We start from the raw sequence: 14300 nt of genomic DNA, 5'->3' as shown, positions 1-14300 counted from the left end.
AACAAAAACGGGGAAAAAAACGCTTTATAAAAAAGAAATAATAAAGCACTTGGTAACATACTAATTGACCCATTTAGTAAACCAAGTAAGACAAACACAGTAAACTTTCTAAAACCAAAAACATCAAACACAACACAGAAGAAACCAAAATCGACAAGATTTGACAAAGCGTAAACAGAAAGCCTGAACTTGCATACGAGCACTGAAGGAAGAGACAAACGAGCAGCAGGTGCTGTGATTAAAAAGCAGAAACAGGTGCTAGCAACTCCAGAGAAGCTAAATTAAAGGAAGACAAGGAGCAGAGTAAACACCTCGCTTTACTGAACCCCATCAATCAACAGAGGAAAACAATATAACGCATACTGTAAATTATTATTTAATGTATTTTATTTAATTATTACATAAATATATTTTTACTGTGACAATTAAAAATAATTAATTTTTAAAATATAAATAACAAGATAAAACTAACAAAGTCCAGTAATCCAACAAGTCTCTTTGGATAAAAGCAAAATTATGACATTTTCTATAGTCTTAATGAAATGTCTAAATTACAACTTAAAAAACTTTTTTTACACTAAAACTTGTAAAACATTATATTAGAAATCTATACAGTTATAAAAACATTCTCATAAAGTGGTTTCTAGCAACATTTTCAGTAAACGTAAGTTAACCTTTTTTGGTATTTGTATTTAATGAACACTAAGTCTTGCTGCCCTTTTCTTGGTGCTTTGTAAAGTTACTGTCTTAAAACCTCAATGTATTATAGGTTGCAGCATGTCATGTTATCGCAGCACAGTTAATTGGTGAAGATATTGTTTCTATCTGCAGCATCCCATATAGGACAACCCACACAAGTGACATTTAATAAACTGTCCTATATTTTTCTAACAGTGCATATTCATTATTCAAGGGAAAGGGTTTTTATCACCTTTATTCCATTGTGGATTCTAGAATCACAGACTGCTGAAGTGTTTTACAAAATGGATCTCTTTAAAGTTAAAAACAGAAAAATAAAGAGCCAGTGGGTATTTAACCAACATAGACAAACACACATTTAGTAGAAACTGGGCTACAAAACAAAGTACAAACAGAGTTGAACACCTCAGCTGGTACAATTTGGTAAAGCAAAACCATTGTTAACTTTCTCAGATGGGGTAACAGGAGGGAAACATAAAGACTCTGGGAGAATGTCATAGATGCAAACAGTAGCAAACAAAGAAAAGAAGACAGTTCTAATATTTAACAATAAATTGTGACTTAATACTTGTGCAATAGACAACCATCAAGCAAAGCACTAAAGTCTACTAGGTCATTTTCTGGATAAAATGTGATTCATGATATTTGCAATACAGTGGTACCTCACTGTATTGCGGCTCACCCTCTGTGGTCTTGCCATTTTCGCAGATACGGTCTTGCATTTATTTATTTTTTACAGCGCATTGTGTTCTTCCTCCTGATTGGCTGTAGACCATTTCAATCAATCGTCAGCCGTGTCTATAGTACAGAATGCATTCAGTTTGTCAAATCAACATAAATCCTTGATCAGGATTTGATCTTTGGTTTCCATGTACCGGTAATCATCAGTCTATGTAATACTGGACTTATTTTTCTATGAAGGTTTGAACTTTGAGAGATTTAACAAGAAGGAAAAGTGTGAAAATGGTCATTTTTGTTTTAGAAAAGAGTATAAAGTGCATAATGAGGAGTTTTACAGCCTTTAAACATCCATAATTATTGTTAAAAAAAATACTACTTTGCGGATTTTACCTATGGTGAGTTATTTTTGGAATGTAACCTTCACAATAACCTGCCAAAGAATAAATGAAGGTCAGTAAACAATACATTTTCCTTTTAGTAATGTTTTAAAAATGCAAAACCAGGGAATGGGTGTGATAATATTGTTTAGGCATAACATATATAAGTCAAGTAAGTCAATCTACTTAACTTTTGGTGCTACTTAGCCTTGATTTAGGGTCGTGTGAAACCGATCTCAGATCTAAGAGTATAACTCAAAGACAAGAAATGGGATGGCTTCTTTTCACCTTTGTTCTTTTTCATGATAAAACAAAGTCCTCTTTGTAATTTCTTTTTTTGTTTTTACTTCAGGACTATTTCATTTGGGCCATTAAAGGATTTATTAACCTATGTTGGTGGATTTAAAGGTTTGGTGGATGTTGCTATGTGTGCTCCTTTAGCTGTTTGCTATTGAAACCTACTGCGTGCAGCCCTATGCCCATAACCCAGTGCAGTCTATCTGCGATAAAAAGACGGACAGACTGACAGATTTATAGATAGATAGGTAAAATAAGGAGGCAGTAAATGTTACTGGCCCTGGAACAGGGCAAAGTCATTTTCAAGGTTATCCAACTAGGAGAATTTAAAGTTGTCGGAAAAAGAACCATTCTTTCATCTGCTACTGACTTTTGAGGTATATTATTAACCGTATTGTATGTAGTCAGTGATCTGTGGGAGGCTGAAATGAGATGAGGCTTTGCTTCATATCCTCTTTTAATTAAAACTATTAACTACCCCCATCGCAAGCCCACAACACAGGCAGAGTTGCATATTCACATGAGCAGCAGCTTTGCAAGGCTTCATAGATTTTGAATAGTAGACCCTAACTTAAAGAGACCACATCCAGCTGAGTCCCACTAAAAAGATGGAAAGCCATAGCATTTACTGAGCAATATTCACACTGTAAAGTAGACTCAAATGCATGAACCCAGCCATGCGCAACCAGAAGTTGATGTGTTTGTTTTGTCATGGTAATCAGTTCCTCGGGGGGCTGGTTACGACAGTGGAAAATAAATCCACGCTAGAACTGATGTTTCAAAAGTGCTCACACTGTTCAGGTCCTTAATCCTTAGAGAAATACTTGCTGTTGCTTTCTAATGTAGCTTCATACAGGATAAATCCAAAGACCTCCATGAGAGTCAAACGGAGGGCCGAGACTCCCAGATCATGTAAGAATGGATTTGTGATTGTATCTTTGTCACCCTCATAACCATTTGTGGCAAATTGGGTCAAAAATTGGAAAATAATTAAACAATGTGGTTGAAAAAGCAACATTTTAAACTCTTTCAATAGTTAAGAAAAAAAGTTAACAAATTTCCAGAGAGGTGCTGCACATGCATATACTGTATGTCAGGGGAATGAAGTGACACTGAATAACTCAATCTAACAATTGTTTACAGACAAAAACAGAGTTTCTATCACTAACAGTAATCCCAAATTCAGTCCCATTCAGAAGCTTACCTTGTAGCCCTGGTTGATGCCGTTGATAAACTGTTGGGGCGGAGGGTTCCATGTGAAGCGGATGGTCGTCGAATTAATTGCGACAACTTCCACTTCCTGCGGAGGTGCCGTGGGAACTGAGCACAGACACACAAAAACACGATGATTGAAACCCGTTTTACCACAAAGTGAGGAACTTTGGCCTGAGCAAAACTGCAGAAATATTCACTTTATAACCTGTGGATTGCCTTTGGCTTTAAAACCTTTGAGCAGTACATTTGTTCAAAATGAAACGTGGACTCATTTCTTTAATTAAAAACCCCTGCTAAATGAAAACGTTAGCAGCCGAATGCCAAACCTTCCATTTTTCAGTCTTATTGCAAAATTATCTAATTTCTTAAAGCAATCACTACTTATTTGCACTTTTTTCTTATTTAGGCATTTTACACATCATATGTTACTTTAAAAAGAGATAAATGACTGGTTCAGTTCATTAGAATCAGACAGCTTGTACTTTTTAAACTCCATACCATCTCGGTGAAAAAATTCTGTCAAATTTTGAGTTTTAAATCTTGCATAAAAAAAACAAAACCTCAGATAATCCTGATAACATGAAAGAGATGCATACAGAGCTGTGCTTTTAAAATTTTTGCAAGAATTCTTGCATGTTTTGATTTGATCATTCAATTCATTTGCACAGTATGTCCCTTCAACACTCAAATTGTACGTGTTATTTATTACAGCTGGTTGCACTGGTTCTGATCTAGTTCCCTTTGACTTATGTGGCTCTTTTTTGTGTTTTATATGGTTTAAACATGCAAGCGGTCATAATGAAAGCAACAAAAGATCTTTAGTCAGAGCACAGCGCAATAGAACCTGTTACTGGGACCACAGCAGTAGACGTGTTCTGATCTCTAAATGTATCACACGAGATGAATTGAATATGCAACAGGAGACAATCTCAAAGGAACGAATGTTTCACACCGAGTTCTTTGGCAACAAGAGGCGTCTGTCGTGTTTCTCTGTTTTCTTCATGTCATTTTTTGAACGTTAAAGCCAGAGGAAAAAGAGAGGAGTCCCAGACTGATGTCCTAAAGCTGCAGATTGATAACGATGTTTTGCATAAAAAAAAAAAAAAACCTTTCGAGGCTCTGTTTGATTGGAATGGGCCAGATGACATACAAACACAGCCATGAATATGGAAAACACCCAAAAAGTAATGAACCAGAACAAAATCTGATAAAAAAATGAATGGCATCAAAGGAGGCAGACAGAAGATTAATTGTTGTACTAGAAATCCTGTCTCTGCCTGTAAACCTACTGTCCTCAGCAACACGTGTTCAAGCAGCCTCTATTAATGTAAAGTCTATGTAAACATGCGTAAATGCAAGTTTCAAAACTCTTGTGCTCACACACTGCTATGCAAATTCCTACGACGGTTTTCAGGCTCTATGTACGAAACATGTGGCCGTTGAAAGTTAAACCTATCAGGGACTCTGATTTGGTATTAAGGTATGGATGGCATTCCCTTTAAAACACGCAAGTGCCATCCTTTTAACTAATGTTTGTGCCCGCCTGGCATTCTATGACAACAAGTCTTACGGAAAAGAGCTGTAAAAAAAAGCCTGGAGCAAGATTTGTACAACATTTCTTACCAAGACTCTCGCAACTTTAGGTGAAGGACTTGAGCTAGTAAACAGTAGAAAAAGAAGAATCCCATCCGTGCTTGTCCAGTGCGAACACCATATGCTAAAGGTACCTTCAAGAATGTGTGTTTAACACGTTCTTGAACGCACATGACATGCCCAGTGAGAATATAGAATAAGTCTGACGTTACAACTGGGGAGCAGTTTCTTGACCCTTGCAGCTCAAATCTTCAGATAAAATCCAAATTATACCTTAAGGGAAAATAATGAGAAATCATCAGAATTGAACACAAAGTTTAACATATTTGCAGAGAGCAAGAAGTGTTCTATCCAGTGAGCCCCACCCCTTCGAACAATGAATGAGTCTAACTTCCTCTTCTAAATAGAAACCTCTTCTTGGAGTCATGTCTGCCAGTTTTATGTGTATGGATGTCAGCGTGTGCTGTGTACTTCAGTTCATTTTTATTAATAATAACTGAGTGTTGGCATAAAAGTCAACAGGGGACATGCACACATTTAAGAGGGATTTACCCCCCAAAACCTCTGCAATCCTCATTTACATTTGTTCGTATTGCGCCTCTTTCATTTATTTTATGTCAGACAGAGCTGAAGAAGGGCTTCTCTGTGCAGCCCTGTTTATTATAATAAACACACTATTATCTGTCATATTATATATTTACAGACCAAAACACAAAACCATCTCATCAATTCCCTCCAACCAGCAGCGCCTCAAACTGCTTGCTGGCCACATTAAAGATGTAGTGCAAGAGTTAGAGGCATCCCGGGGCGCCCTTAGGGTCTCTTCCCAGCTGAGTGAAGGTGCTTTGCCTGCAAGGGTCTGCCTCAGGGGGAACTTTAACATAAATCTCAACAGCATCAATTCGCTCCTCTCCAAAGTAAATGTTGCTGACGGTTTTTGCTGGGCTGCAGAGAGACCTCATGCAGCTGCAAGAGGTGATCTCAAGTGGTGTGATAACCTGGAAAAATCTTTTTAAAACAACTAAATAAAAGCTACTTTTCTTTTATTTCAACACCCCTGCCAGCCCAGGGAGCTCTGTGCTGTGGTGTGGATTTAGTCAAAGTTGAACGAATCTGCCACGACTGCCCCGAAATGTGTGTTCACACTCCAAACTATGTTCAGGTTCCGTTTCAGAAAAAAGCAAATATTTGAGCCTCACCTCTTCCTGTCAAGTGGAAGCTGCAGTGCTCTTATTTTAAAGCACTTCAATGAGAACATGAAGCTCTGCTCTCCTCATTCACTCTCCTATTAACGGCTTAGCAACTGCATCTCAATATAAATCACACGATCAGCTGAAAACGCCGCCACTTCACCCGGAAAGTTCATCATGGAAGCATTAACAATCAATCTATCCATGAATTCTATTAGGCCCCCTGGATTCTTTCAGCTCATGATCACTCTAACAGGCGTAGCAATATATACAAATACTTTTATACACTGATTGCTTACATATACATTTTTTCACAATGTTGGATCGCTAAGGTGTGAGTGTAATTTGGATAAGTGCTTTGAGATTTGAGATTCACAACCGTAGAAAGGAAAAATAAATTATTTTCATTTACTACATTACATAAAAATCTTTCACTTAAGATTTTATATCTAGTGATTCTGGAAAAATGTATTAACGTGTGTAGTAGAGGGATTTGGATTTGGAATTGGTTTGTTTTAAGCAATCAAAACAAAACAAAAATGTCAATAAGACAGACAAAAGAAATATTTATCTATACATAGAGGATGATTAGTCATTGGAAAAAGAAAAATTAAAAAGTAAAATAAAATATATACATACACATCCTCATGTAAATGATGCCAGACAGACATATTTTCACTCATAAATACAGTACATGACACATTGAATCCATTAAATGTTAAGTTGTCAAAAAAAGAGTTGACTTGAAAAGGAGTATTGGAAAGAGCTTTACATCTCTATACATATTTGTTTTGCTTGTCATGAAGCAAAAAAAGCTTTTGACATTACTGACCTCCTTGCAGAGTGTACTCGGTGACAGGACTGCTGTAGACCCCCAAGCCGGCCCCTGTGTAGGCTGCCACCTGGATCTGGTACTGAGTCCAGATGATGAGATCTTTTAGCAGACAATAGTTGGTTTCTGGGCTGCTGATGTTCTTCTCCTGGTAGTCTCCCGGGAGCCCGGCCAGACGATATCTGCAAAACAAATGAGCCAACTGGTTTCCCTTAAAATACACAGAGGACCTGAGATGCATAATGAATGTTTTCTTACTCTGCTTCCACATTTGCTATATGCAGCATAACTACATTTTTCCTTTATTTTAGACATTCACAAAAAAAACTTTTTTCTAATTCCAACTCTCTTTGCTACTGTTTCCTATAGTGATTTAATTCATTAAATCCATGTCTGCCTATCTAAATTTACTAAATATTAAAGTTTGTTATTTATCTTTGTGTTTATATGATTTTTACTAGTTTCTATTTTAAATTAAAGCATAAATTACTACAGCAATAAATAAAAAATATATAAATGGACTTTTAAAAGCAACTGAAAACTGGATGTGAATAACTGAGTCTTTAGGACAGACACAGGAAGAGAGCACATAACAAATTACAACGCTTTAACTGATTTACCCAGAAATTGACCAGTATAGCTGTTGAAATACAGTGTCATACAGGTGGAGTATTTTCCCCAATTTATTTCTTATCTCTTTGAGAGGTTTAAAGACAAAGATCAAGGGTTTTCTACATATATTAAATTCATGTAAAATCTATCTATGAGGATAGGCTTCAAGGTCTTTGCTTAACTGTACATGGTATAAATGTCCACTCCAAAGGATATATGGCCCAACTATACAAGGCGGTGGGACACAACTTTGGTTGGGTACAGGTATGATTGACCTAAATTAGGTAATAACACTATGTAACACAATTTTTGTTCCTGGCTTCGAAGTTTTATATTTCAATTTCTTATGTCTAAAGTATGTGAAAAAATTACTTAATTAAGCACAAACTTTGCTTTCATGACAATAGCAAGAAGAAAACTTGTTTTTTTGAGAAAATAAAACGATTTTTTTTCCTTTTCATCATTATGTTCAGGTAAAAACAAAAATTGCACAAGGAATATACAAACACAGTCGGAAACCACTCAACAAGGTTCAGAAATGTGTGGATTTTCTAGATTTACTATTGTACTGTGAATCACTTTCACTGTCCCCTATCATTTTTTCGTTATACTGCCCTTGGTAACTATGTTCAAACTGCTCCAAGCCGCTCTCTCCGTCCTGTTCAAGAGCTTTGCGAAATCATCACATTCTATGATTTTCTTGATCTGTGGTCTGACGAAGATATCAGCCCTGACCTTAGCCTCGGACAGCTTTGGAAAAAGATCTTGGAGGTCTTTAAATGCTGCTGACTCCGGCAAGAGCAGTGAGAAATTGCTTAATGAGGGCTAACTTGACGTGCAGCGGTGGCATAAGCACTCTATGAGGTTCTATCAGCAGCTCCCACTTCACATTGCTCTTCCCAACAAAAAAATTGGTCCGTTGTGGCAAGTCCTTTTTGCGATAATGCGCCTTAGTGTCACGGCTGTCCCAGAGACAGAGGAAACAAGGAGATTTCGTGAAACGTCCTAGAAGACCCATGAGGAATGATACCATTTTGAAGTCACCGATGACCTCCCATCCGTAGTCGTCATACTTTAATGCACTCAGCAACATCTTGACACTGGTGTATTCCTCTTTAAGATGCACAGAGTGGGCCATCGAGAGAGACGGGTAGTTGTTTCCATTGTGAAGCAACACGGCTTTGAGGCTTCGGGATGAACTGTCTATGAATAGGCATCATTCAATAGGATTAAATGCGATACCTATAGCCTGGAATAGACCGGCAACATGGTTGCAGAAGCATAGCCCATCACGCTGACTAAAGAAGCTGTCCCGGTCACAGAAGCAACGTTTTTCTGGAATAACAACGATTTCCTTTCTGTTCTAGACATAACAGGTTAGGAAAACACACTTTCAACCCAGGAACAGAACAAAAGTGAAAATTTTCTACATAGTGTAATAACCCTCTGTTAGCGTTTTAACGCGTCACCCATTCACAACCTAATACTACAATGCTTTGACTCAGCACTCCATCTGTACGCTCACGTGAGACACAGAAACAATAACAGTGAGAAGGCTGGATCTCTGCAAAGGCGATAGGATAACCCCTTTCTTTTCCCTCTTTACATAACATACCATGATACTGAGAAAGGAGGAGGAGTCAAATGCAGGTAATAAAAGGAGATGTGAGAATCTGGCAGACAGACGAAGAGAGGTTGAGGGGTGTGCTTTCTCATACAAATCTGAAATGATGAATGAATAGAATTTCATTTTTTTTTTTCAAATTCTTGAATTTGAGGCAGCAAAAGGAGGATAAAGAGCTGATGAGTTGTATGCAAATATCTGTGTGAGGCCATTGATGAGTTTGACTGCACACACAATTTCACACTTCAGGTAGACTTAAAGGGAAGGATGGCACACCAAGGGCAGTAAGAGCATCTGTAAAGAGCACTCGTCTGTGTGAAAGTATGCCACTATGATTTTTTTTTAGACAAAGAGCAGTTCCAAAAAAAAGAAGCAAAAATAGAAGGAAAGATGGACTTCAAGTAAATTTTGCAGCTCAGGATAAACTCATCCAGCCATCTCTCTCTGTATCCACACTCAACTTTAAATCCTTCTGCATCTGCCTTGCTGCAGCTGAATCGTTTGTGCTCCTGCTTTCTGCTAACCTCACACCATCACCACTAAAGTTCATCAACTCCAGAAAGCATTAAGGCAATTCTTCTATCCCAGTGATCTGCTGAAAGGCAGAAGCAATCCTCTGTCATCCAGACGATGAATCAGACCATCTAAAGGGGCTGGATTAAGAGCAAATTAATTAACCTTGTTACAAGGTAAGTCTATGTCCTCTGTGGTCAAAAAGGGAGTTTTCTACTATCATAGGTTTACCTACAGTTTGGACAGACTTGCTCTTTTCTGCCTGACAGTATTTTCTTTCATTACACACCATCAATTTCAGTAAAAATCACTTAAGAAGAAATTGTTTATTGACAAATGTAAGAATAGCGAGTGTGACCCTTTTTAATTCCTATCTGTGGTTAAAAAGAATGTAGCTACTAACTAAGCTAACGTCATTTCCACACAGACACAGTCACTCTGCAAACACAATCCTCATATTAAATTAGTATTTGATAGAGCAAAAAAAGTATTCTAATTACCTTTAGAATATAATATTTGTGTAATCCTATTAGTTTGCTTGAAAAATATTTAATTTACTACAGAACTTATTTAAGTTGTATTGTATCTTATGAATAAAATTTAGCAATATGAAAAAAGACAGGTGTGATTGAAAGTCAGTGTTTACCTGAGTAGATAGCCTCGAAGGACTCCGTTCAGCTCCGGTTCTGGAGGAGGCTGCCACTGGACCATAATGGACTGGTTTGTGCGACCGCTAGCAACAATGTTCTTTGGGGGTGCACTGGGGGCCTCCTCACGCAGCATTAATCTAATGAACATAGCAAAGAATCCAAGAATAACAACAGAAAATGAGAAAAAAAATGTAACTGGGATTTATTTAACATCTCGAAATGAAAACTTCAGTGTTGCTGAGCAGTAAAATCTAATGCAATAGATCTCAGTGTTCATTTAGTCCATGCAAACGACAGCACTTTGTTTAGTCATCTGACAGCTTGGAAGTGTTGATCAAAATTTATTGTCTGCAAATAATTTCCAATATACTAGTTCACTTTTAAAATGTGGAATACAATTATCAGTATGTTTGAAATTCATTTTTTATCAGACATAAACAGAATTATTAATAATAAAAATAATAAAAAACATTTTTAATATTTGTTATTTCTATGAAAGACTTCCTGTAGCTTGTTATAAGTGTTGGCACAGCGTGGAAAGTTTTGGTGGGTCTTATTTCCTTTATGATCTTAAAGAACACACTGTATTATTATATGACATGTGGTTGATTCCAAAATAAAGAAGTCTAATTATGACTGTGTCTTTACAAAGTGCAGAGAGGCATAAATGAAAAGGCACAAGAAAGTCCAGTCAGTGGCAAAATGCTAGGGACAAACTACGCGTATAGAATATAATAGAACAGAATAGAATAGAAAGCCTTTATTGTTTCCACGAAGGGGAAATTACTTTGTCACCATAGCTCTATTAAAGAATCAAATACATAATAAATCACACCAAAACACACTTAAAAAGAATAAGTTTTACAGTATTCATTCATACATCTTCTAAGCCGTTTCATCCCTTTCGGGGTCCCAGGGCTGCTGGAGCCTAATCTGGCCATTTGTGCGCGAAGGCAGGGGACATCTTGGAAAGGTAGCCAGTTTGTTGCAGGGCCACAGTCACACAACCATGCACACTCACATTCACACCTATGGGCAATTTAGAGTGACCAATGAACCTATGAAGCATGTCTTTGGAGTCCCTGGAGGAAACCCACGCATGCATGGGGAGAACATGCAAACTCCACACAGAAAGGTCCCCCATTGTTGTTCTGTTTCAGGTCCCCCAGCTGGGACCTGAACCAGGTCCCAGCTCTTGCTGTGAGGCAAGAGCACTAACCACTGCTCCACTGTGCAGCCCTTTTAACCCTTGTGCTATCTTAGATGACCCCACCTTACATTGAGGTGTTCTCTCTACCATGACAAAGGTGGATAAAGGTGGAAAGATTTCATGTAATCCATGGACACCAGTGAGGTTCAGAAATCATTGAAGAAAAAAGGTTCAGCGCACTGTCTAGTGGGTCTAGATGACCCAACGCCCAACCTTAAAGTGCCTAGGATAGCACAAGGGTTAAAATGTAGAACTTAAGAAAAATTACAAACTAACAAACTGGTGCCCTACGACAGACTGGTGAACTGTCCAAGATAAACCCTGCCAACTGTAGCTGGGATAGGAAACCCCATTACTCTAAAGGGAATTGATCAGGTTTAAAAAATGGAGGGATGGAATAAACTGGTTTCATCAGATTCTTGTGTGACCACTAAAAATTGGGGAACACACTTATTGCCTCAATACATGAAGCGTTCTCAAGCATAAGTTTTGGGAAATGCGGCAACCATGATTCTTTGTCCAAATCCGAATTGCTTCCCTACCCTTTTGGCTCCCCCCTAGTGCTCTGATTGTAAGGGCATTTGAAGTTTTAGTGGAGTCTGATGGTGTTTTTGAAGGGGGAGCTTTAGGGACTTTACTTGTAGGGTGATCCACATCGTGCTTGTGGCGGGGAGGAGAAACACATTTCTTCAAGCGAAGCACAGAAGTTTATACTTCAATGTAAGTATTGAGTGTTTGCAGGTCTGCTTCCCTACAAGATTTTTTTTCAAACTACTAAGGATAACTGTTCCCATTACATGCAACATGGTGGTTGCTGGGAATCATGGGTAAAATCTGGCAAAAACTTCTAAAGTGTGTTTCCTCAGAGAGCCTCAGCGAATGCATGCATCAATGGAAAGCTTCTGTTGTGGTTAATCTCCTGGATTTGTCATTAGTGGGCTCTGTAACCATCATCAGGAGTCTCCAAACCTCCACAGATGAGAGGAACATTGCACCTGCAGTAAGCAGGTTTAATAGGGTTTAATATTGAAGCTGATCCATGGTATTTATGCAGTTTCCCGTTAACTCTCAACCCAATCACAATCCCCACATCGAACATGTTATGCAGTGTGACAGCGAAATATAGTCAAATGACTGAGAGAACAATAGGAGCAAAGACCTTGTCTTTTTACTTCTAGCTAGACAGTGTGATTCCTTGATCCTTTCACCCTCCTTTCATGTTTCCAAACCATCCCCTCATCTTTTTTTTGACATTTTGAACCAATCCTCCAGTTTTTACTCGCTATCTGCAAACTCTCACCTTTTATCCATTATGTCCTTTGGCCTCAATTATTTCATCCTTCAATCTCCTCCTCATCTTCTTCCCTGCCCCCCCCCCGAACCTGATTAAAGCTCTGGGCCTTCTTATGGCTGGTGGCGCACGCTGGCTGAGCTGGTCAGCCCCTGGCTTTGCTCTAAGCAGCTCAGCAAACGTAATCAGAGCCATAAGTGCTAATACACAAACACACACATTTCTCCCAGCTTAAGACAAACTGCTACATCCGATGGCCTTTTCCCTTCCGAGGATTATATCTGGAGATTTACATTGCCTTCCCCGTCCGAAGCCCCCTCCCTCCTCCTCCTCCGTGCCTCATCTTTCCCTGAATGACTCTTTATAAGCTTTCCAACCATTAGCTGAGATATGACTCCTGAGTTTGTGTGTCTGAATTTGTATGTCAAGAAGTGTGCTCGTGCATCTCGATGTGTTTGTGTGTGTGTGTGAGAGCACGGGTGTAAGAGTTATTAGCTAGAGACTTGCACAGGAGGATATGTAGCACAGGCCAATGGTTTTACAGCTTTGCTTTACTTCCATTAGGTTAGGCACCGTCAAACACTAGGTGTTGCAGGCACACGTGCACACACACACGGGGGCTAATGGGTCTTGTGTGAATAAGATTGGCTATAAGGTAGCTGTTTGGAAATGGGTTATATATAATCCTCCAGTGTGAAGCTGCTTTTGACTGTAATTGATGAAGCAGAGTGAGACACAGACAGGCAAACTTCCACTAACAAACACCCACACATCACCGCTGGAGTGAACACACACACCCATTCACTGTTTTTAAGAAAAAGCACAGACTGAGGCTCTTGAATGACAGAAAAAAAAAGGTTTGCTTCAAATTTCTTGCAAACCTTATACAAGTAAATATTTCATACAGCAATTTCGGCATGAGGACATCCACTTCATAAAGAAGATTAACTTTTTAAACCCCAAACAACCCACTTTCAGAAAACTTCACTTCTACTCAAACATCAACTCACACTTAAATATGATCTGTAATCAAATAAAACTCTGGGAAATTCTGCGGTGTGACACATTTTCTCAGTCCCCGGTTATTTCGAAAGGGGGTCATTTCCTGTAGGAGCTGCTCACATCATGTGGTCTATGTGTAAGTGTGTACTATGCTGGGGGAATTAAAAATATAATTTGTCATCCACTCGTGCTAAATGCAAACTGGGATTCTTAAATCCACATAGATTGTGAGTCATGAGTTTTATATTGTGGCAGACAGGCTGTTCCGAAGCAGCAGCTTCAAAACTGTGGGAGGAAGTGAGGGCAAAGAAGACTAAATGTGTTCTGTGACTGAGTACAAGCAGGTGAACAGATGAGCTTATTTTTGTCTTGTTTGACATTTCAATTTTTGTCTTCTTTAAATGTGGCGCTGTTTTGCCAAAGGGTGAAAGATGCATAAATGGAAGAGGATGACACACTAAAGAGACTCTGTCAGGGAGGAAGAGACACTTTTAGCATAATCTTACAATGAATC

At 38.5% G+C, this 14300-nt stretch overlaps 1 protein-coding gene across 2 annotated transcripts in view; it reads right to left on the bottom strand.

The window, feature by feature from the left end:
* The window catches only part of sdk1 (sidekick cell adhesion molecule 1), a 306103-nt gene that overhangs the window by 66063 nt on the left and 225740 nt on the right, over window positions 1-14300 (bottom strand). For both annotated transcript variants that reach the window (XM_020704342.2, XM_011477316.3), the window contains 3 exons: window positions 10280-10420; window positions 6885-7066; window positions 3259-3374 (listed from right to left, as the gene is read on the bottom strand). In XM_020704342.2, the coding sequence (XP_020560001.2) occupies window positions 3259-3374; window positions 6885-7066; window positions 10280-10420 (439 nt within the window). The remainder of the gene's footprint in view (window positions 1-3258; window positions 3375-6884; window positions 7067-10279; window positions 10421-14300) is intronic.

The sequence above is a fragment of the Oryzias latipes genome, chromosome 1, assembly GCF_002234675.1.
Source record: "Oryzias latipes chromosome 1, ASM223467v1".
Lineage (NCBI taxonomy): Eukaryota > Metazoa > Chordata > Actinopteri > Beloniformes > Adrianichthyidae > Oryzias > Oryzias latipes.
Note: the sequence above shows the minus strand (reverse complement) of the source record. Positions and strands in the feature narration are given on the sequence as shown.